The 25,722-nt window shown below is 38.3% G+C and overlaps 1 protein-coding gene across 2 annotated transcripts in view; it reads right to left on the reverse strand.

Moving 5' to 3' along the window:
- Positions 1-24,956, reverse strand: part of KPNA4 (karyopherin subunit alpha 4) — a 70,328-nt gene extending 45,372 nt beyond the window's left edge. Inside the window, exon 1 of one of the 2 annotated variants that reach the window (XM_058295214.1) lies at positions 24,022-24,956. In XM_058295214.1, coding sequence (XP_058151197.1) covers positions 24,022-24,090 — 69 coding nt within the window. In that variant the 5' untranslated portion in view covers positions 24,091-24,956. Of the gene's footprint in view, positions 1-23,362; positions 23,484-24,021 lie in introns of those variants that run through there. The other variant, XM_058295215.2, reaches the window with a different exon arrangement.
- Positions 24,957-25,722: the final 766 nt, after the last annotated feature.

Raw genomic sequence — 25,722 nt, forward strand, 5'->3', positions numbered from 1 at the left:
CTAAATTATTACAAAAGCCTCCTAATGTGTATCCCTCCTTCTACTCTTGTCCTACACCTTCTTCCCCAGTCCACTCTTATCACAGCAACTACAGTTATCCTCATAGGGAGTCTTAATTTTTTTTTGTGTATCATGAACTTCTTTGGCAGGCTGATGAAATCTATGATCCCTTCTCACAGTTGTGTTTTTAAATACAAAAAAGGAATACATAAGATTACAAAGAAAATTAATTACAGTGGGGAGCGGATGTGACTCAGGCAGTTGAGTGCCCACCTCCCACATGGGAAAGGTCCCAGGTTTAGTTCCTGGTTCCTTCTAAAGAAAACAGAGACAAAGAGCGAAGACAGACATCTCGGGGGGAATTACACTGATACAGTCACCAAAATACTTAACATTAAATGAGATCTAGCAGGTTTAACAACGATCATAATTTCAAAGTAATGATGACCATAATTGGTATTTCAGGATACTGGCAACAACTCTGGATATTACCATTTAATAAACAGTACTGCCAATCTGATACCAATTTTTGTCCATCTAGTAGTTTAGTTTGTATTTCCTTAAGGGCTAGTGTGACCAAACATCCTTACCTGTGTCTATTGCTGACATATGAAATACACCCACCACTTGACCATTAAGAAATTTTGCCAAAAAAATTTTTTTGCATGTGATATGTATTTTGTTATTGATTTCTAGGAACTGTTACATTTTGGATGTTAATCCTTATCATTGGCCTCTATTATCATCTTCTTCCATACAGAGGTTTTAGATGTTGTGTTTTTGTTTTTAAAAATATCAAAGAGCTTGATGAGGTTAGAAGAGAGCAATATTGAAGAGGAGTATAACAAGTATTTGCAGAAGAAACAGGAACTGAATTTGTAGATAGTATAAGCCATTTTAAGAATACTGACTTTTATTTTGCTAAAGATAAAAAAGCAATTGGAGGGTTCTGAATACAGACCTGTCTGCTATGATTTAAATTAACGATTACTCTGCTTAATGTATTAAGAATCAATTAGGGGGAAACGGACTTGGCCCAGTGGTTAGGGCGTCGGTCTACCACATGGGAGGTCTGCGGTTCAAACCCCGGGCCTCCTTGACCCATGTGGAGCTGGCCCACGCGCAGTGCTGATGCGAGCAAGGAGTGCCCTGCCATGCAGGGGTGTCGCCCGCGTAGGGGAGCCCCACACGCAAGGAGTGCACCCAGTAAGGAGAGCTGCCCAGAAATGGCGCCGCCCACACTTCCCATGCCGCTGACGACAACAGAAGCGGACAAAAGAAACAAGATGCAGCAAATAGACCCAGAGAACAGACAACCGGGGGGGGGGGGGGGGCGGGGGGGAATTAAATAAAATAAATAAATCTTTAAAAAAAAAAAAAAGAAAGAATCAATTAGGGAGAAGCAGATATGGCTCAACTGATAGAGCATTCACCTACCATATAGGAGGTCCAGGATTCAAACTCAGGGCCTCCTGGCCCTTGTAGTGAGCTGGCCCACATGCAGTGCTGCCATGTGCAAGGAGTGCCAGGTCACACAGGGCTGTCCCCCACATAAGGAAGGCCCACATGCAAGGAATGCACCCTGCAAGGAGCCACCCTGTGCGAAAAAAGTGCAGGCCGCACAGGAATGGCATCGCATACACAGAGAGCTGATGCAGCAAGGTGATGCAACAACAAAAGACACACAGATTCCCGGTACCGCTAAGAAAGCAAGCGCACCCAGAAGAACACATAGCGAATGGACACAAGAGAACTGACAATGGGCGGGAGGGGTGTGGGGGGGTAGGGAGAGATATAAGTAAAATAAATCTTAAAAAAAAAAAAAAGAATTAGGGAGGGGAGCAGATATGGCTTGAGGAGTTGGGCATCTGCCTACCACATGGGAGTTGGGCATCTGCCTGCCACCAGGTTTGGTTCCCAGTGCCTCCTAAAAGAAGATGAGCAGACAGAGAAGACACAGAGAGCAGACAGTAAATGCAAAAACGAGGGGGGGGAATAAATAGTTTTTTTGTTTTAAAAAAGAATGAATTATGAAGCGGATGTAGCTCAGTGGTTGAGCATCTGCCTTCCACATGAGATCCCAGGTTCAATGCCCAGTACCTTCAAAAAAATAATAATAATAAATTATAAAAGGACAAAGATTGAGGCAAGTTGAGCAGTAAGGAGGCTACTGCAATAATTCAGGTCACAAGCAGGCTTGATGGTGTTTTGGTTCAGCAATGGCAAAAGTGAGAGGATGTATTTATAGAAAGTCACTGATGATGAAGGCATTTGTCCTGAGAAACTGAAAGAATGCAGACATAAGAAACTGAGGTTAGTAGAGGGATGCCTAACTCAAATGTCTACAATGCATTTGTATGTGTTAAGTGGTGTGAATCATGGAGATTGTGACTAACTGGAATAGTCATGTACATAAGGGATTACCTAACATTTGACTGTTGCCAGAGGGAAGTGAACTTGGTGTTTTTTTCCCCAAAGCTACCATTTTTTCAAAAGAAATTTGAAGTCTGGATTTTTGTGAAATCTTCCCCCTAACTCACCCAAAAGGGGGAAAAATTTATTGTAGCTCAGAAAACTAAGAATCAGGTGACGGACTTGGCCCAGTGGTTAGGGCGTCTGTCTACCACATGGGAGGTCCGCAGTTCAAACCCCGGGCCTCCTTGACCAGTGTGGAGGTGGCCCATGCGCAGTGCTGATGCGCGCAGGGAGTGTGGTGCCACACAGGGGTGTTCCCCGTGTAGGGGAGCCCCACGTGCAAGAAGTATGCCCAGTAAGGAGAGCCGCCCAGCGCGAAAGAAAGTGCAGCCTGCCCAGGAATGGTGCCGCACACACGGAGAGCTGACACAACAAGATGACGCCAACAAAGAGAGACACAGATTCCTGTGCCGCTGACAACAACAGAAGCAGACAAAGACAACTCAGCAAAAAGACAGAGAGAGCAGACAACCGGGGTGTGTGTGGGGGGAGGGGAGATAAATAAAGCAATAAATCTAAAAAGAAAAAAGAAAACTAAGAATCAGAATTGAAGAACAGTTTCCAGGTTACAGCCTATAAACCTTGTAGCCTTGGTCTTTCTGATTTCCAAATTCTTCTCTCCCTACCACCTCACCATGCTGTGGTATGAATTCTGAATTCTAATCTTTGTGGCCCTACACCACTCTCTCTCTTTTTTAAATTAGAGAAATTGTGGGCTACAGAACAATCATGCATAAAATACAAGATTCCTATATACCACCCTATTATTGGTGTGGTACATTGGTCAAAACTGATGAAGTACGTTTTTATAATTGTACTATTAAGTCTAGCCCACAGTTTAACTTAGGGTTCACTGTTACGCAGTTTCATGAATAATTTTTAAAAAAATTTTATTCTAGTACCATATATACAACCTTGAATTTTTCACTTTAACTACAAATATATAATACAGGGCTCTTAATTACATTTACAACATTGTGCTGCCATCAACACCATCCATTATCAAAAATTTCCATCATCCCAAATAGAAACTCTGTATATTTTCAGTCTTAACTCCTTAATCCCTATTGTCACACCATCCCTCGGTAACCTATAATCTAGATTCTGACTTTATGAATTTGCTTATTCAAATTTTTTCATATCAGTGAGATCATACTATATTTGCCCTTTTGTGTCTCTGGCTTATTTTACTCAACTTATGTCTTCAAGGTTCATCCATGTTCTTGTATGTATCAGAACTTCATTTTTTTTTTTTTTCTTTACAGCTGAGTAACATTCCAGTGTGTATATAAACCACATTTTATCCTGTCATTGATGGACATTTGGGTTGCTTCCATCTTTTGGCAGTTGTAAAAAATGCCACTGTCAACATCAGTGGACAAGTATCTGTTAAAGAGTTTCTGCTTTCAACTCTTTCAGGTATATCCCTAGAAGTGGGATTACCAGGTTATACTGTAATTCTTTATTAACTTTTTGAGCAACTGCCAAACTCTTCCACAGAGGCTATCCCATTTTTTCACTACCATCAGCAACAATGAATGTTCCTGTTTCTCTACATCCTCTCCAGTACTTGTAACTTCCCACTTTCTTTTAGAGTTTTAGTTTTTACAAAGTCCAATGTGTCAGTCTTTTCCTTCACAGATTTTGGGTTTTGCATCCAATTTAGGAAGGCTTTTCAGTCTTCTATTTTTTTCCCTACAATACTTCATTTTAAAAATTCCTTCCTTCTATTTAATTCTATAACTCATCTGAAATTTATATTTGGGAATGGTGTAAGGCATAATCCAACTATAGTTTTCAAAATGGATAATCGATTTTCTCAACATTTAGTGAACAGTCCATACCTTCCCCCTCTCCCACTGACTTGAAATACCAACTTTACTGTACAATAAATTCCTACAAAGGTCTACTTCTAGACTCTATTCTATTTACTTTTACCTATGCAAGAGTGCACTATTCTATTTTAATTATAGTAGTTTTATAACATAGCTGGAAGATGAGGTAGTACTTCCTTATTCCTTTTCAGAATGTCTTGACTAATCCCACAAATCTTTAGCTCAATTTTTGACCAAATCAATTTATTCTATATCTTTGTTTTAGTGAAGCTTTGTCGATCTTCTGATCTTTGGTACAGATATTGATTTTTAAAATACCAAGACTCAATTTAAAGAATACTAACATGCTGCAAACTGAATAAAAAGAGCTATACAAAGAACAAATGCATAAATGAGGGTCAGGGAAAAGGAGGGAGTAGAGCTCAGATACATCATCCAGAATTTCTGTATGTCTCTGACATACAGTTACAAAATTCTAAATTCAGATAAAAAGGAAAAAGAAATTTCAAGTAAGTGAATCTTCCTACCTAAAAAGAATGCTGTTTTTATTTAACAAATATTTATTAAGGAACCAAATATTTACTATGTGCTCAATACTGTGCTAGGGAGAAAACATTTCCCCTACTATTATGGGGTGTATATAGGTAGTATCTCGTACTTCCCTTCCAATTAATGGATATTCAATTGCCAATTACGGCAAATTAATCTCTTCTAATTTTCAAGTCAATTTCACCACTGCATAGTTTTAAAAAATCTAAAAAGCTTTCATTTAACATATAATTTACTATATGAAATGTAGATGTTTTGAATTTTCTTGAACAAAAAAGGTTAGGAATCAATCTCACTATAAAAGAAGTTTAAAGAAAAGTCTTCTTAAAAGTTAATCACACAAAGGATATCCACTCTGGTATTTCATCAGGACTGACTCACTCACACCTAGGGAAGTTAATACCTGAGTACTAGCACAACAAACAAAAGAAATAAAAAGAAACATAATGAACCAAGCACAAGAGATCGTTTGTGAGATGAGGGCATATAATGGTCACACAACTGGAAATTTACTAAAAACACTGAAATGTACATTTAAAATGGGTAACTTTTGTAATTATGTAAATTATAGCTGAATAAAGCTGTTTTTAAAAAGTTACTATACACACATACATATGCCCTCCCAATATGTACTGCTATTATATCACTATTCTATTTACAGCTTGCAACTTCCATTCAGCCTTTAAAAAATTCATTTCTAAGTCATCCCCCACCCCGAACTCCACCCCCATTGTTTGGGTTTGCTGTGTGCTGTGTCTGTTCACCTACTTTTTAGGAGGCCCTGGGAACTGAACCTGGGGCCTCCCATGCAGGAGGGTGCTGCCTAATCCCCTGAGTCACCTCTGCTCCCCCATTCAGTCTTAAATACTCAGCTTACATTGTGATGTTTAATACAAACCTCCCTCTGCTGTCATAATACTTTAAAACAAATTGTGTTTGAAACATAATAGATGCTTATGAAATGTTACTACTATTTTATTAATTTGTAATTGTATTTCTGTGTCATAAGAGTGTTACCTTCTTAAAGGCATGGACATGGTATAACTGGTCTAGTTTTCTATTTCTAGTGCTACAGGTAATAAATAAATGTTTGAATGGCTTAATAAATACTTTTTAACAAGGTACCAATAGTATAGTGTTATAATAATTGGCAATTAAATATCCATTAATTGAAAAGAAGGTTGGTAGCAAATCAAATGTAAATGTTATCGATTTAGGATGTTAACTTTAAGCCCCATGGTAACCACAAAGAAAATATGTGAAAACTATAAACAGAAGGAAATAGAATGGACTAAAAATGGTACAGTATGAATGTATGCATTAATATGGAAGAATTGAGGGCAAAAAGATATACTACTTTCAAAAAAAGCAAACAGCAAAATGCAGAAGGAAGCCCTGCATTAATAGTCATTATTTAGCTGTAAATGGATAAAACTCTCTAGTTAAAAGGCAGAGATTGGCAGAATGGATAAAAAAACATGACCTAACCAAATTTTGTTTACAAAAAATCTCCTTAAATTCAAAGACACAAGCAGGTTCAAAGTGAAAGGACAGAAAAAAAGATACCAGGCAAATAGTAACCAAAAGACACATGGGGTAGCTAACCTAATAATAGATAATTTAGATGTTAAGACAAGACAATAACAGTTATATATACCAAAGAAGATCACTATATACTGATGAAGGGGTTGGTTCTGCATGAATACATAACAATTACAATACATATGCTCCTAATGGCAGAGCCCCAGAATCTATCAAGCAGATACTGACAGATTTGAAGGAAAAAATACATGGCTCTACATTAATAAAATTAATAATAGGAACCTTCAACACACCACTTTCAATAATGGACAGAACATCTAGACAAAGACCAATAAGGAAATAGAAGACTTGATCGATATTATAAACCAACTAGACCTTATAGCCATAAATAGAGCACTTCATCCAAAGGCAGAATAAAACATTCTTCAATAGTACACATGAGTCATTCCCCAGGATAGACTGTATCTTAAGTCACAAAACAAGTCTCAATAAATTAAAGAAATTATAATCATATAATGTATCTCAAACACAATGGAATTTAGCTAGAAATTAGTATATATAAACAGAAAATTCACAAATATGTGGAAATTAAACAACCAATGGGCCAAAGAAGAAATCACAAGGGAAACTGATGCAAAATTAAAATGAAAACAAAACCTATCAAAACTTACAGGATGCAAAGGCAGTGTGGAGAGGCAAATTTATACCTCTAAGTACTTACATTTAAAGAGAAGTCAGACTGAAAATCAGAGTCCTAGTTCCAGAACTGGTAGAATAGAAAGAGAGTAAACTAAACCCAAAGTGAGCCAAAGGAAGGAAATAAAGATTAGAGCAGAGATAAATTAAATACAGAATTTTAAAAAATTAGAATTAACAATACCAAAAGTTGTGTCTTTGAAAAGATCAATAAAATCGACAAGCATTTACCGAGACTAATAAAGGAAAAAAAGAGAGGACCCAAATAAAGTCAGAAATGAAAGGGGACATTACACTGATCCCACAGAGATAAAAAGGATTAAAAGGGGATACTATAAACAACTGTATGCCAACAAATTAGACAATCTAGATGAAATGGACAAATTCCCAGAAACACATAAACTACCTACAATGACTCAAGAAGAAAGATCAATAACTAGTAAAGAGTTTGGATCAGTGATCAAAAACCTCAACAAAAGAAAAGCCCAGAAGATGGCTTCACTGGTGAATTTTTCCAAACATTCTAAAAAGAATTAACAGCAATCCTGCTCAAACTCTTCCAAAAATCTGAAGAGGCAGGAGGAACACTTTTTAAATCATTCCATGAGGTAACAGCACCCTAATACCAAAGCTAAATAAAGATATCACAAGAAACAAAAATTACAATTATCCCTTATGAATATAGACGTACAAATCCTCAACAAAATACTAATAAACTAAATCCAACAGTATAGTAAAAGATTTATGCACCACGATCAATTGGGATTTATCCCAAGTATACAAGGGTGGTTCAGTATTAAAAAATATCGAAATTAATGTAATACACTACATTAATAGAACAAAGGGAAATAAACCACAGTCATGTGAACTGACACAGAAAAGGTATTTGACAAAATACCCTTCTTGATAAAATCACTTACAAAACCAGGAACAAAAAGAAACATCCTCAGCATGATAAAGGGCAAATAGGGAGTCCGCCTACCACATGGAGGTTCAAGGTTCAAACCCAAGGCCTCATGACCCATGTGGTGAGCTGGCCCAAGCGCAGTGCTGATGTGCGCAAAGAGTGCCGTGCCATGCAGGGGTGTCCCCCGCACAGGGGAGCCCCACGCCAAGGAGCGGACCCCGTAAGGGGAGCTGCCCAGCGCGAAAGAAAGTGCAGCCTGCCCAGGAATGGTGCCGCAAACACGGAGAGCTGACACAGCAAGATGACACAACAAAAAGACACAGATTCCAGGAGCTGCTGACAAGAATACAAGCAGACACAGAACACACAGCAAATGGACACAGAGAGCAGACAACTGGGGGGAAGCGGGGCAGGGAAGGGGAGAGAAATAAAAAATAAATCTTAAAAAAAAAAAAAGGCAAATAGGAAAAAACCACCACTAACATCATATTTGGTGGTAAAAGACACAAAGCTTTCCCTTTAAGATCAGGTACCAGACAAGGATGCCCACAGTCACCATAGTTATTCAACATTGTACTGGAAGTTCTAGCCAGAGTAATTAGGAAAAAGAAAGAGATAAAATAAAAGCCATCCAATTGGAAAGGAAGACGTAAAATTTTCATTTACAAAAGCAAAAACAAAAAAATCAAATGCCTAGAAATAAATTTTACCAAGATATAAGGAACTCAAACACAGAAAACTACAAAACACTGTTAAAAGAAATCAAAGACCAAAATAAATGGACATTCCATGCTCATAAACTGAGGACTAAATATTGTTGAGATGTCAATTATACCCAAAGCAATTTACAGAGTCAGCACAAACCCAATTAATTTTCCAACAGCCTTCTTTGCAGAAATGGAAAAGTCAATCAAATTTATATGGACAGGAAAGGGTCCCGAATAGCCAGAACCACCTTGAAAAAGAAGAGCAAAGTTGAAGAACTCACATTTCCCAATTTTAAAACTCATTACAAAGCCATTATAATCAAAACAGCATGGTACTTAACAATGACAGACATCAAATTGAGAGTTCAAAAATCCCTCACACTTATGGTCAACTGGTTTTTGACAAGGGTGCCAAGGCTACTCAATGGGGAAAGAATAGTCTCCTTACCATACAGTACTGGGAAAACTTGATATCCATTGGCAAAAGAATGAAGGGCCCATACCTCCACCATATACAAAAATTAACTCAAAATGGATCAAAGACCTAAATATAATAACAAAAACTATATAACTCCTAGATCTTTGAGACATTGTGTTATGCTATGGTTTCTTAGACCTTACACAAAAGCACAAGCAAAAAAATATACAAAGAAATGGTAATTTATCAGAATTGAAAACTTTTTGTATATCAAAGAATTTTATTATGACAAAATAAAGTAAAAAGACAACTTACAGAATGAGAGAAAATATTTGAAATCCTTATATATAAGGATTTAGTATCCAGACTATATAAAGAAATAAATCCTACAACTCAACAATAAAAAGACAAACAACCCAATTTAAAAATGGGCAAAAATTTGAATATTTCTCCAAAGAAAATATACAAGAATCCCCTGCTTCATGGATCTTACATTTTGGTGTGTGTGTGTGGGGGGGGCAATAAATAAAACATACGTAGATGGTCATAAATATTAGGAAGAAACAAATCAGACAAGGGGGCTGATTTTAAGTAAAGACCTTTTAAAGACCTACTAAAAGTGAGCAAGCCATGTGATGTTTGTCAGAAAGAACTGAAAAGTAGAGGATTAGCAAGTAAATATGATCCATACATGGCAGAAAAGGAAAAGCAAAAAGGCCAGGATGTTGACATGCAATGAAGGAAGAGTGTAGGAAATGGATAGGCCACTGCAAAGATTCTGATGTTTCCTCTGAAATGGGAAACCATTGGTATATGTTTTGAGCAAAGAAGAGACATACTCTGACTTAAAACAGAATCACTCCCGCTGCTGGGCTGGGAATACACCGTAACTGCAGTAATTCAGGCAAGAGACAACAATGGCTTAGACCAGAGTTTGGATTGGAGCAGGTAGAATTATGAGATGTGTTTTGATTTTTGATGTATTTTGAACTGAGAAAATCTGCTAATGGACCGAATTAGGAGTGTGAAAGAGAGATGATAACTTCCAGTTTTTGACCCAGCAACTGAAGAATGGAATTGCTGTTTATTAAAATGGGGAGGAATAAATGACTAGTACGCTTTGGAGGTTATATCACATTGGGACATGCTAAGCTTAAGATGCTTATAATGTATCAAAATGAGATGTCGAATAGCCAGCTGGATCTGGAATTCAAGGGAGAGGTTGGAATTAGAATTATAAATTCAGAAAGTTGTCAGTATATAAATGTTATTTAAAACTAAGAGATTGGATGATATAAACAATGGAGTGAACACAACCCTGGGTACTCCAAAATTAAGACGGAAAAGATAAAGAACAACAGTGAGACAGAAGGCAACCATAAATTTGTGATAATATGGAAACAAGTGAAAATGTTTTTCCAGGAAGCATGGATAACTGGGTCAACTAAGATGAGAACTGAGAATTTACCACTGGATAACTAAATATGCATTTATGTACTTTATATAATAATTTAATTTGGCAACAATGGTTTCAATATTTTCCCCCATCTATTATGAACGCTAGTCTGTTCCTTTTATCATTTATTTTTACCCCAAAACACTAAGCTGAAGAATATCATTCAAGACTTTTAATAAAGTTTCTAACCTATATGTCATATACTCTGCTATAGCACCATACCTGAGTTAAGTTACAGGACTAAAATTGAGCACTGGTATCTACAAAACATTAAGGTATCTATCTCCAAATGAAAACGAAACCCACTTTTTCAACTCTCCCTGGAAAATGGGAGGCAGAGACTCATTTTTGACTTTGTGGTGAAAAGCCTTTGATTAAATTTGTGTAAAATGGCCGTAAGAGTTCCCCTCTACGAATGCAGTCAGTGAGTAGACTACATTTTAACATACACTTTCCCAAATTAACCACTTATACAAAATGAACTTAAATTCTTTAAAATTTTCAACCATGCCTCTTGTAGACCACAAGAAGCCACAGAGCATTTCTGAGTAGGAAAGTAAAAATGAAAATGGAATTCTAGGAAGTTTACTGAAGAAACTGCATCCCAGTGATTCTTATCCAGGGAACCAACACTACAATACTGGGAACATTTTTAGCTGTCACAATTGTGGGGGGAGGAGTAGGTGCTACTGGCATCTAGTGGGTAGAATACCAGGGATGCTACTATATATCCTATAATGCACAGCACAGACCCCACAATGAAGAATTATCTGGCTCAACATGCCAACAGTGCCAAGGTTACAAAACCCTGCTGCTATACTGAGTTACTTACGTGAGAATTGAAATTACGTTCAAATATGCTTGAAAAAAATATGAGCAAAAAAAAGGGCAACATTCCAAAAAAAAATTAACAGTAGTGAAATCATGGAGGATTATTTCCTATTTCCATTTTTTCTAAAAAAATTTTTACAATTACCATGCATTACTTTCTAATAATCAAGAGAAAAAAAATAAACTTTAAAATCTGATTTCGTCTAACTCTAACCAGAGTACACTCATTTTGTTTTTTAAAATTTCACTTTACCCTCTCAAATATTTACTTAAATGTCACCTATACGCCAGGCTCTGTGAGAAGAATTAAAAATAATTATTAGTATATAAAATAGACAAGACATTAACTCTCAAGAAGCTTATAGTCTGATGGGAGAAACTAACACTCAGTAAATATACCAATAAGTTATTGGTGCTTTAGAAAAGCTTATTCAGGGATGACCTCTGAGTAAATGATACTGAACCTTAGACTCAAAGGATGAGGAATTAACCAGGCAGATGAAGGAAAGTGGATGGAAGAGGAAGTTGGAGGCATTCTGACAGTCAGAGCAGAACCTGTAAAGGCCCTGAAGGGAAGAGACCCAAAGATGAAATGGTAGTAGTATCTAAGGGAGATAGCGGTTGAAGAGGTAGGCAGGGACCAGTTTTGGTAAGGCTGTGAAGGTCTTAGAAGTTTGGATTTTATTCTAAATGTGGTGGAAAGTTAATGAAGCAGAGGAGGGGCAATAGCAGAAACAAGGTGACCACTGTGGAGATAATAATGAGGCAATAACAGTCTCCTCAGATTATAACATTGAATAGAAAGTTAACAGGAAAAGAATGGAAGTGACATGAGTAATGTTTTATTTACAACCTTAACTAAGAGAAATTGCTCTTTCCAGGGATGCTGCTGCAGAAGCAGCCAAAGATATTGTTTCTCATGTGACACTTTCCCTATACACACACTCACCACAGACAGCACACTGATGATGGAGGTGAGGGAGAAAGCACTTGACTCAGGGAAAGCCAATCCATAAGCAGACAGGCAGTAAAAACTTGGACAGAGCTTATTAGCTTAGTCAGATCCCTCCTTAGGATTTCATAAAGATGGTCAGTGTGCAGGAAAAAGACTTAACAGGTGAGTTAATGGTGAGCATAGTAGTATAGTGAAGAACTGTGAATTCCTTCCACCAAGACACTACCTTTAGTACCCTGTCAGAAATGGTCTCAACTTTCCGAACAAACTACCCTTACCTGAGCTAGTCTAATAGTACTCTTTGTATTCTTAAGAGCCTATTTCAAAAACAATTATCAACTAGGGTGAGATTTAATTTGACAGATGTAAAAACTGAGGTTAAAAAAAACTGTTAAACTTTCCTAATGGCATATACCTAATAACATGCAATCCTAGGTCTTTCCACTCTAAAAATCAATCTTTTCTAGTCTCAAGGGAAGAGTTACATATCTGACCAAAAACCACATAGGACTCCTTTTCCCTACAAACATAGGATTCATCATTTATTGTAAATTAGATTTTAGGGCAGAAAGCTAAGGGGGCTGCTACAACCCTAGTTCACAATGGTTGAATATCCCGAGTCAGCCAGGGATCTGAGAGATCTTTACTTGCTAGAAGGTAAACTTCACATGGATTGGGACTTAGCTTGTGTTATTCATTACTCTACCTCACTGCCTAGAACAGAATCTGGATGCTCAATAAATGTTTGCTGAACAAATAAATTCAATTCAGGGAAGGACAGAATTAGAAGTCAGTGAAAAAAGCTCCCTAGTGTACCACTGTGAGGTTTAGGTAGTGGAAAGCTGTCACAGCTCCCACACATTCCTCTTAAATCTTGTACTGGTTTTAATAATTTTATTGAGATGTTCACATACTATACAACTCACCCATTGAAAGTTTAAAATTCAGTGTTTCGTTTTGTTTAAAAAAAAAAACAGCAAACAAACATATTCACATAGTTGTATATCGATCTATACTACTTAATTCCAAGAATATTTTCATCACCACAGAAAGAAACTCCATATCCATTAGCAGTCACTTCCCATTTCGCCCAACTGCCCCAGCCCCTGGCAAACACTTAATCTACTTTCTGTTTCTATGGATTTGCCTATTCTGGACATTTTACATTAAGAGAACCATACAATACATGGCCTATTGTGTCTGGCTTCTTTCATTTAGCATAATGTTCTCAAAATTCATCCATGTTGTAGCATGTATCAGTACTTCAAAACTTTTTATGGCCAAATAATATTCCATTATATGGATATACTGCACTTTGTTTATCCATTCATCAGCTGACAGACATTTGTTTCCATGTATTGGCTATAATGGATAACACTGCTGTGAACATGTGTGCATAAACTTTTATATGGACATATTTTCATATTTCTCTTGGTTATATCACATGTTAACCCCATGTTTAACTTTTTGAAGAACTGCCAAACTGTATTCCAAAGCAACTGAATCAGTTTACATTTCCACCAGCAATGAATGAAGGCTCCAGTTTCTCCTTACTTTCCCAAAATTTGTTACTGTTTTTTTATTTTGGCCAACTAGTGTGCGTGAAGGGTTTTAACTTGCAGTCTCTCTAGTGACTTAGGATACTGAGTATCTTCTTCAATTGTCTATATAGGTCTTAAGCTTTTCATAAAAAAAATGATGTTACCGTCTTAAAACTGGAGAACAAAAAGGAGTAAGAAAAAAATTGAGACATTAAGAGAAAAAAAACTTTAATACAAGATGCTTAATAAAGTAGCTACTCAACAATTGGCCCAAATTCTACTGATATATTTGTAATACAACGAACATCTCCATGTAATAGTCAAAGGTGAAATAAGGAGCCATTTACATCAGTACTGGACAGTAGTGCTTTTAAATTTTGTCTTCAACAGGCTTTTTCTTTTTTAACAGATGCCTCATTCTCGTGGCAAACCTGGTAGTATAGGGGAGCTTCCAATACTCCCCTATCTCCAAAACACAAACATAGCTGAAGACATGGCATATGACTTTGTCCTGACCAACCAATGTACCATATTCCCCAGTCCACAGTGATCAGGTTCCAATACAAGCACGCAGTCAAAGCTTGGCCAATCAAAGCTCTCCCTGGACTTTCACTGGATCTCTTTTCATATCTAATGCCAGCTGTAGCCCTGCACTAACCCAGTTACGATAGCCACATTTCCCGTTACACTTAAAACTAATTTGAACTGGGTTTCCGTTCCCTAAACATAACTACATAACATAAAAACGAGCTCCTTTAAAGATGTCAGTCCTAACTTTCAATATCAACATACCAAAAAAGATTTTATGGCATCCTTAAAGTCACTATCACAAAGAACCAGAAATTACTGGGTTTCATAATTTACTAAAGAACCAGGAAGACTGAAACACCTGTTTGACCGTCTTAAGACTGTATTTTGCTTGGACCATTAACAGCTGAAAGTAGCTAAAACGAACCTGTGTGAATAGGCAAGAATGGCAAATAGGATAGGGCCATTTAAATAGAATCAAGTGGAGACTACTTAATGTAGGGCTTTCAAATTACAACTATTAAGCTAAATATATTTACTTTGTGACCTGTACTTAAAGGAAACACAAAGACATGCTATAAAAACTAAAACAAGTATTGAGAGTAGATACTGGGAAGCAGATGTGGCTCAAGAAATTGGGCTCCCGTCTACCACATAGGAGGTCCAGGGTTCAATGTCCAGGGCCTCCAGGTGAAGGAAAGCTGGCCTGTGTGGTGAGATGGCCCACATGGAGTGCTGGCTTGCACAGAGTACTGCCCTGTGCAGGAGTACTCTGCACAGAGAGCAGGCACAGCAACATGATGAAACAAAAAGAGACACAGAGGAGAGCTAATAAGAGACACTGTAGACCAAGGAGCTGAGGTAGTACAAGAGAATGATCGCCTTTCTCCCACTCTGGAAGGTCCCAGGATTGGTTCCTGGATTCACCTAATGAGAATATAAGCAGACAAAGAAGAATAAACTGTGAATGGACATAGAGTGCATATGGGGGGGGGGATAATTAAATCTTTTTTAAAATGTAGATATTAGTTAACTAAAGTTTTCATTAAAGCAAGAAAACTGAAATAGATTGATTCCTATATTAGAAAATATGTTCATCACCAAATAGGAAGCACCATGTCATTTTAAGATTCTATTGTTAATAATAATTTAATGAAATTCCTGGTTTGCCCAAATACATTATTAAAAATATAATTTACATTAATTTTAACAGAAATTGAATTTTAAAATAAAAGTGACAGGTGACCAAACTTTGTTCTAATAGTGAACTTAAGTAACAGAAAAAGTTTGACTTTTTAAATAATCAAACAAATTTTGTATTACCAGCAAATGCCTGTGACATTAAAAGCATTTTCCAGCATGGATACTAAAAATTGTGAATTAGAGCCTGATTAAATTTATAATCTTGGGGGAAAAGTTACAAAATCGATATAAATATTAAGTATTTATTAACCTACTTACAACACAGGATTAGAGAAATAAGAGTCAGAAACTAGTCATTTTTTGACAATTTAGTTAAAGCAAGAGGCAGAAAGTAGGCTTTCAGCTGAGTCCAAATAACTAACTCTTCAATTTGAGTGATGGGATTTGGATTACAGCACACAGGTTTACAAAAGGAATTGCAAATAAAATGTTATTCTGACAGAGAATGCAAGTTTACTTGGATATAATGTTAGAAAGAACTTTTTAGAAATAAGAGTCTCCACTCACTGAATGTATTATATGTCAAGCATTATTAAGCACTTACATATGTTTCATTTAATCTCTTACAAAAATTGTATAAGGTAGGAATTATTATCCTTATTCTCCAGGTGAAGAAATGGGTTAAGAAGATTAAACAAGGAACCAGGATTCAAAAGCAGGTCCAAGTGATTCCACAGTCTACATGCTTTAACTCTTATACTATAAAGCCTTTTAAAAACTTGTACCGGAAAGCGGACTTGGCCTAATGGATGGGGTGTCCGCCTACCACATGGAAGGTCTGTGGTTCAAACCCCCAGCCTCCTTGACCTGTGTGGAGCTGGCCCATGCGCAGTGCTGATGCACGCAAGGAGTGCCGTGCCACGCAGGGCTGTCCCCCGCGTGGGCACACGCAGGGGGCGCGTCCTGTAGGGAGCCGCCCAGTGCGAGAGAGTGCAGCCTGCCCAGGAGTGGCACCGCACACATGGAGAGCTGATGCGGCAAGATGACGCAACAAAAAGAAACACAGATTCCTGGTGCCGCTGATAAGGATAGAAGCAGTCACAGAAGAGCGCACAGCGAATGGACACAGAGAGCAGACAACTGGGGAGGCGGGCGGAAGGGGAGAGAAAAAAAAAAACCAAACTCGTACTAATTAAAAGTGACAGTCACCTGTAACAGAAACAAGACTAATAAACTAATACAGTGATTATCAAAGCATAGTCCATGGACCCCTGTGGGGACATCTGAGGTCTCTGAGAGGGTCTACAAGGTCAAAACTAACTTTCATAATAATACCGATAATAATGGGAAACAGACTTGGCCCAGTGGTTAGGGCGTCCGTCTACCACATGGGAGGTCCGCGGTTCAAACCCCAGGCCTCCTTGACCCATGTGGAGCTGGCCCATGCGCAGTGCTGATGCGCGCAAGGAGTGCCCTGCCACGCAGGGATGTCCCCCGCGTAGGGAAGCCCCACATGCAAGGAGTGTGCCCTGTAATGAGAGCCGCCCAGCACAAAAGAAAGTGCAGCCTGCCCAGGAATGGCGCCACCCACACAGAGAGCTGACACAAGATGACTCAACAAAGAGAGACACAGATTCCCGTGCCGCTGACCACAACAGAAGCGGACAAAGAAACAGGACACAGCAAACAGACACAGAGAACAGACAACTGGGGTGGGAGGGAGGGGAGAGAAATAAATAAACAAATCTTAATTACTTTTATTTTGTTATTATTTGCTAGTGCCTTAACATGAATTAAAGCAATGGCACCAAACTATCTTAGTTGTCACTAGACTGCATAGTTAAAAAAATAAAACAAAACAATAACCTAGTTTCACTTAAGAGTGTCCATGATGAAAGAGTAAAAATTTATTGCTGTGATGAAATACCAGCTCCTTTTTTCTAATATTCTGTGTGATGAAATGGGTATTATACATAAATCATTTCTGTACCATATCCACTCCTGCACTGGAATGACTGTCTCAAGGAAAAAGTACTTGTGTGATTATCTGAACTGCAAACTGAATTAGCCACCTTTTCCCAAGGGACACCATTTTTACTTGAAAGAATGACTGACAAGTTATGGTTATTCAGACTTAATATTTGGCAGATATTTTTACAAAAATGAACAAAGTGAGCCTACAGCTTCAAAAACAACTAACATTATTTGTTGCTAATGATAAAATTTTAGCTTTCAAGTGAAAATTAGAATTTGGAAAACTTGTATCCAAATGTGTGAGTTCCACAGATGCATAATACAAAAGGTTTTCCCAATGAACTGAGTGGTGACATTAACAACTGTGAATTTATTTCATTGTATAATAAAATAAGTCAGCTTTTGGAAGATCTGTATTACTCAGTCAACCAGTATTTTCCAAATGACCAACACATTTTGTTACAAAATCAGGGATGGGTAAAAGATACATTCAAAGTGCAAGAAAGGGAAAATTTTAGGCTGCTTATGTTATTAGAATTTTTTAAAAAATCCATGGAACTGCAGACACAGTTAAATTAAACCATGGAATACAGCTAAAAATACAACTTAAAACCGTGCTTTCACCAATTGTAACGAATGTACCATACCGATGCAAGATATTAATAAGAGGGTAGTATATGGGAACTCTGTATATGGGAACCCTATACTGGTATGTGGGAACTTGTATTTTATGCATGATTTTTCTCTAAACCCAGAACTTCCCTAATTAAAAAATAAAACAAAACAAAATGCAAGATGCTAATGGATTTTTACATAACAGGGAGAAAGGTTCACTAATGAAGCTGGTTTCAGATTTCACATTGCAATTAACCTATTAGAAACTACCACTTGTAGAGTTAAGGTATGGTATCAAAGAGTAATTCCATAATTATATGTATAAACTATTAAAAATACTTCTCCCTTTTCAAACTGCCTATATCTGAGTGAGGGTATATATTCTTCACATATGTTAACCAAAACAATATATCAAAAAGAATGGATTTAGAAGTAGATATGAGAATCCATTTGTCTTATCTTAAGGCAAACATGGGATTTGAAAAAAATGTGAACATGGCCACCCTTGTCATTTATTTTGCTTTTGGAAAATAGGCATTTTTCATTAAAAATGTTATTTATTGTTAATATATATTTATTATTTTTAAATGAAATAGCATTTTAAACATTTAGTTTTAATTTCTAAAACGGTAAATATTGACATAAACAGAAGCTCTTCAAAAAATCCCTTAATTTTTAACAGCGTAAATGGATTTTGAACTCCAAAGGTTTGAAAACTTATGTATTAAAGCCATTACAAGCAAATATATATTGTTTTTATTTCATAGGTGTCAATACACTATAAAGATTTTCCCTACATTATCTATGGAATAGGGAGGCCAACTCCTGATTTTTTCTAATATGCTGTACTTAATCCTAAATTACAAAGCATAGAAAATTCTGCTGATGGGCCACAAATGATACACAATTTCCAAAATCCTCTGGAAAAGAAAGGAAACACTTATATACTTCATATATACTCCATGCACTGTGCTAGGTGCTTTCACATACAACCTTTTAATCAACTTTGACACCAGTATTAATGTTATTTTTTGGAGAAAGACTGAGAAGTTAAAGGGATATGATATAAAACTATAGGCTTTATATAGTAGGTGCTCAACAAGTTAGTTCCCTCTGGTACAGAACCAAACTAGAGAGTCCCAAAATCAGGATTCAAGGCTAGGTTTGACAATAAACTCTATAGTCCTCAAATAGATGAATGCTGTTACAGAAAATATTTTAAAATAGTTTAATGATCCATAACTACTATCAGTTATTAGGGATCTATTTTCTGAAAGTAGTTTCATTCTTTTATACCTAAATCACTCCTACAATTCTTCCTGATTTTTATATATTTATTTGACTTAATGGTGACTATGAAAACAAGGACATTTTGGTATTTCAAAAAAAAAATTACTGACAAAGCAATTCTGAAATTGGTTGCCTTATAAACTAGGAAAACTGGCAGGAAGCACAAAAACAATCATATAATGCCCAACTATATATTTTTTATCAGATATTTCATATTATCACATGCTTGGACTATTATACAAAAAATTAGACAGTAGTTATTTTAGGTATAGTACATATGTTCCAAGATTTGTGATGAGAGGTCAGTCTCTAAAGGTTAACAAGACCTTAGCAATGCTTTTCACCGTACAATTTAATAAATCCTCAAGGATATGTATGTCTAGCAACAAAAGAGCTGATCAATTTATAAACTTTTGCCAACCAAATGACTATTTTTGCTAAAACAATTTTAAAAGTTCAAGCTGATTTGATACTTTATTTTGTGTGGACAATCATGTTGTTAATTTTGTAGAGTTTTAATATTTTATATTTAGGCTAAGTTTTTTTCTAAAGTTGTGTTTTTATAAGACCTAATTGTTACTCCAATATAAATTATGTTTTACATATGTCTCTATGTGAACCTAGATACTTTCAGAACTTCTATTATAAAAATAATGCAGGTTTACAAGCAAGTTTACAAGAGAATTCCCCTCTACTTTGAAACATAAAGATGAGCTTAATTGCTTTTTTCTGTCAAATTTTTTTATCTGAAGTCTGATCACTGCCCATTTCCTGTGCTGCTTTGCATACCCTCTCTATGGTTACTCTTCTCAAACTATTAACAGTGATCTTCTACCACACTGTAGGAAAGAGGCCAAGCGTTAGCAGGTATCATCTGATATCATCTGACGGTTCCTGAAAATTATCTTAAATACTTACATATGCCTTTTTAGATGCTTTTGTCTTCCAAGGAAGTTAGCTTGACTACATTTAGCAATAGCCAGAATGTCAGGTTGAAAAATAGGAATGAATAAAAGACTAAAAGCTATGAACCACTTTCAACTCTAAAACTCAGAAATTATGACTTGAGAAGGGTCACTAATTTCCTGTGCCCAAACTGCCCATCAATAATAAGAATATGAGCAAACACATTTCTATATTAAAAACTTTCCCCATTAATTTTACATCCAATCTAACTTAAATTATATATGCACACAGAGAGAATACAAAGAATCAGCTGCAAATAGAGGAATAAGAGTATCAATTACACTGAATCCTATTAAATCCCCCACCCCCACCCCCCAAACAGGAAAGCTGAAGGTGATAAAATGCTCAGAGAACTGCCTGGCATCTTCCTATTAACCTATTAATCTTCACAACACACATAAAGCAGATGTCAAGTACCTCTAGTTTTACAGATGAAAGATCGGTAAGCCTAAATTATTCCACCAAGGTCACACACCAAATTAGAGATGAGATTAAACTAAACTTTATGACTTTGTATTATTCACCATTTCTAATGAAATAATAATAGATCAAACTGAAAAATGTTATAATTACTTTGTTCTATATGCTATCCTGTAAATCTGTGCATTCCAAAAAGTAGTCACTAGCCACATGTGACTATTAAGCTCTTAAAAAGTGGCTAGTCCAAACTGAGATATGCTGTAGGTGTAAAATACAAACCAGATTTTGAAGACTTGGTATTAAAAGGAAAATATGAAATATCTCATTAACTTTTTAAGGGTTTGATTACAGTTGAAATGGTATTTTATATATACTAGATTAAATATTTTAAAATTAATTTCAGCCACTTTGAACATTTTTAAAATGTGGCTATCAGAAAAACAAAAATTATATAGTGGTTTACATTATATTTTCATTGGGCAGCACTGGTCCACACTCTTCCCCAAACACCTCCTAAAAACAGATGTCACAGTAAGACCTAATCAAAAACAAAACAAAAACAGCACACTAGTTATACTTTCTGAGGGGGAAACGGGCATAACTGATGTTCTGAGAGATACAGGTATATATACAATTAACAAATACACAATATAGATGATTCTAATGCTAAGGATAATAAAAAATACTTATTTCACTGAGGTATATCTGATTCTCAAATGAGAAGTATGATTTCCCATTAGTCATATCACTTCCTTAGATGGAAAAGTGAAAATATTCCTATTTCTATACCTACAGGAATATCAAAGTCACCAGATGATGCCCATAAGATACTGAGGACATCTCAAAAATCTACCTAATGTTTATGGTTATTTTTTAAAATTGCACGGCAATAATATTTTTCTAATATAGATTTAGCATTTCATCTTATTTTGACTAAAGAGATACATGGCAAGGAAAAACATCCATTTAAAAAAATAAGGATCACTGTGCAGCCCTTTAGAAAACAGCCTGGCAGCTCCTTAAAAAGTTAAACATAAGAATTACCAAATGACCCAGCAATTCCATTCCTAGGTTATAAGAGAAATGAAAGCCTAGGTTCACACAAACATCTGTACACAAATGTTCATAGGAACATTATGCATAAAAGCTAAAAAGTGGTTAACAATCCAAATGCCTAAACTGAAAAATGGACAAAATGTGGGATATCAATACAAAGGATATTATTTAGCCAAAAATAAAGTACTGATAAATGCTATAACATGAATGAATCTTGAAAACAGTATGCTACTTGAGAAAAGCTAGTTATGAGATCACAAATTGTACAATGCCATTTATATTAAATGTCCAGAATAGGCAGACTAGGTCCTGCATAGCTGGGGAGAAATGGAGAGTGACTGTTAATGGGTATGGGATTTCTTTTGGGGGGTGATGAAAATGTTCTAAAATCGATTGTGGTAATGGTTGCACAACCTGTGAATACACTAAAAACCACTGAATTGTACACTTCAAATGGGTGAATTCTTTGGTATGTAAATCATATCTCAATTAAGCTTTTAAAAAATATAGGGGAAAAAGGATTATAAGACCTGCAAGCACTTAATCGCTATTTGTCTGGATTTTGTAACTTTGTGGTATTTGCCAGTTTTTGAAATCAGTAATCTGTGGTGTTTTTCTTATTCTAAGTAAATATTCATGTCAGTAAAGTTTCTTCATATTGTTGCACAACTAGATAAATTTACTAAAAATCATAAATTGTTCACTTAAAATGGGTAGCTTTTATGGTATGCATACTATATCTCAGTAAAAATGTAAATTTTTTCATAAAAAAGAGAATCACAAGGATAACGGTTTATGTTAACCTTAAAACAATGACAGAATTAACAGCCACACCCCAAACACTTAAGGGTCCCTATGAAGCTCACTAAGACAGCACGGACTACCTAAATGAGATTGAATGGCTACGTGGAAAGCCCTCAAAATAGTTACTATCTTAGCCAAGCAAATGCTCAAAGTTCAAAGACAGGGGAGGGGAATTTTAAGATCTCAGTACAAAATATGCAGAGGGACAACATAAAACATACTACTTGACCACTTTTCTTAAAAACAAAACAAAACTCGTTTCAGATGCAGAATGGAATTTTTAAGAAAATTTTATTTACCTAGACCATTAAAGCCAAAAGGAAGTTTTCTACGCCAATAGCTCAGTGATTTGTGTGTTTAACACAACTTAAGTAGACTGAGAACCAGCAGCAGCTGTATTTAAGACAATAAAGCCTTTTTTGTTTGTTTTAAATAATAAAACGTGATGGTGCCATTCCATAGCCCACCCCATCCCCCACCACCACCACCAGCAGGTGGAGGGAAAGGATACTGTAGACTAGAGGATGACAGCTTTGAATAACCCTTTGGACTTTATATGTAAGAATGCAGCGGGTGGTCTCCTCTCAGGAGGGGGTAAAGAGATTTGTGGACAAGCTGAAATAAGGGGGATCCTTTGCCTGGAAGAGGGCACACCGTAAGCCACATCTTGATTCAGCTATATGCCGAGTAAAACACAGGCCGCTGGAAGGCACTGTTAGCATCACCAGGATGGCCTCTCACGCCGGGGGTGTTTTTTCAACGGAGAAGTTGACTCCTGTAGTTTGGATATTAGGGGGAGGCAGGGGTAAAGCGGGAGTCGGGAAGACCAGAAAAAATGCCTTTAAGTGAAGACGCCTCGGGCCTCGCCGAGGAAGTTCCGAGCCCCACTAGGTCGCCACACGCTCGCCCTCCTCCCCTCACCGCCCTCCTTTCCCCGGCGCCAGATGTCGGTGCCGGAGCGAAAGCCGGAATCTCCGCCGCAGCCGGGGAGAGGGCCGCGGTCGGGCCGGGGCTGAGCCGCGCCCGGCCTCCTGCCGCGCGGCCCAGCCCCTCCTACCCGCGCCGGGCTGGTTCCGCCGGGCAGGCCTAGGCCGCGCCGGCCGTTCCCGGGCACCTCGCTCCCCGGCGGAGGCGGACCAGGCCCGACACAAACTTCCCGGCGCGTTAGCAGAGGCGTCACGGGCGGGCCGGCCCCCAGCGCCATTCCCCCGCGGCCCGGCGGCGGCTCCCGCCCCTACTCCCACACTCGGGAGTCCTGGTGGAGAACGGCCCGAGGCCCACGGTCCCCACCCCTCCGGCGCCCCCGAGTTTACCTCCAAGTCGCGGCCTTTGTTCTTGAAATTCTTGAGCCGTTGGTTGTCTAGTTTCTCGTTGTCCGCCATGGCCGGGCCGGTGACTCCTTCCCCCGCCCGGGCCCCGCGGGATCCGCCCCAACCTCCGCGCCGCACCGACACTCCCAGGAACCGGGCAGCCGCCTGAGCTGCTCTGCCCGCCGCGCCGCCGCTTCCTTCCTTCCTCTCACCTGCCTCAGCCGCGGCCTTCTCCTTGTCTCCCCACCCGCCCCCCCGGCCCTACCCCCAGCGCGACCGCAGCTCCGGCGAAGACAACTGCGGGACCCGGCGGCGGCAACGGTGGCGGAATGCGCTGCCGGCTGAGAGGGGGAGGCAGCCTGGCTCTGAGGGCCCCGGCGCCGCGGCCACGCCCATCACCACTAGCCCAGCTCGCCGATTGGCCAATCGGGCTCCGGCGAGCTCGACCAATAAGAATGGGCGATGGAGAGCTGGGGTGGACAGAGAGAACGGAAAGGGGAAGCGAGAGACGCTGGAAGGAAAGGGCCGGAGGCCGCGAGGGCGGGGAGGGTAGAAGTGGGGCGCGGCTGGGGCAGGGCCGAGACGGACCACGTGCCCCCGGAGCGAGGCGAGGGGGAACTAAAGAGAAGTACTTGAGGAGAGGCCGGGAAAGACAAAGTGAAGGAGAAGCCGGGACAGTTGATTTCCCGGTTGTCTGGGTAGTCCCAGATGTCGGGAGTCCAGGGTCAAAACCGAGTTAAAGTCCGTTCTTTTCCCTGCGGATGCGTCCTCTCTTCCTGGGCAGTCCTTGTGCACTCTGCTGGCTTTGCCTTGCCTGCATCCGGGGTCAGGGAACCCCTAGCTCCATTTTTTACCAGGGGGTCGCGGCTGCCTAAGAGCCGAGCCTCCGGGCCAGGATGGGAGGGGGTGATGTGTATGCAGAAGGCTCAGCGATGGGTGGAAAAGAAGAGGGGTGCATTAGACAAATCTGATAAAAATCCCTCTACCTAGTACCCCCAACAGGCAGAACTTGGAAGGAGAGGATAACCCTGTGATGATACCACCTCCTTGGGATTCGTCTCAGAAAGATAAAGAGCCGCTTGGCCGCAAAGTAGTAACTTCTGGTGGGTGAGGGCCTAGCACCTGAGGGTAGTAATGTAATATTGTAACTCTGTTGAGAAAGGAAACGAATTCCGAAGATAAACATCTTTACCAGGAACGACATTATCAGAGAGAGGTAACACAAGACACATAAGAACATACTCAAATAATTTTAAAAAGAGAGAAGGAAATGGTTTAAAAATATATGTAAATATCGACAAATAGCACCTCAAATATTAAGGGTTATGTAAAGTAGTCAGCAGCACCTCAGATTGGATGGAGGGGATAGAAAGTTTGGATGTGTTTAAATTTGGCGAGGTAAAGGGAGTAGTCCCTTATAGATGATACTCCTTGTCCCCTTCCCTCCTACTTCCTTACTGGTAAATATATATATAGTAGAACAGCATGCAGTTATAAAAGATTAAAATGCAAATGTTCGATGAGAAAACATTTTAAAGTCAAAGAGAAAAAAAGGAAGTCAGGGGCGCTACCAATATAAATGACTTAGTACCTTTTAGCTGTGGAATGAAGAGAGCTGGAGGACTTTAGAAGCCATAAGAAGGTATTATAAAATGAAGGAAAAGGTAAATACTTATTTTTTATGGCAAAAATATTTTATTGAAG

The sequence above is a fragment of the Dasypus novemcinctus genome, chromosome 4, assembly GCF_030445035.2.
Source record: "Dasypus novemcinctus isolate mDasNov1 chromosome 4, mDasNov1.1.hap2, whole genome shotgun sequence".
In the NCBI taxonomy this organism is placed as follows: domain Eukaryota; kingdom Metazoa; phylum Chordata; class Mammalia; order Cingulata; family Dasypodidae; genus Dasypus; species Dasypus novemcinctus.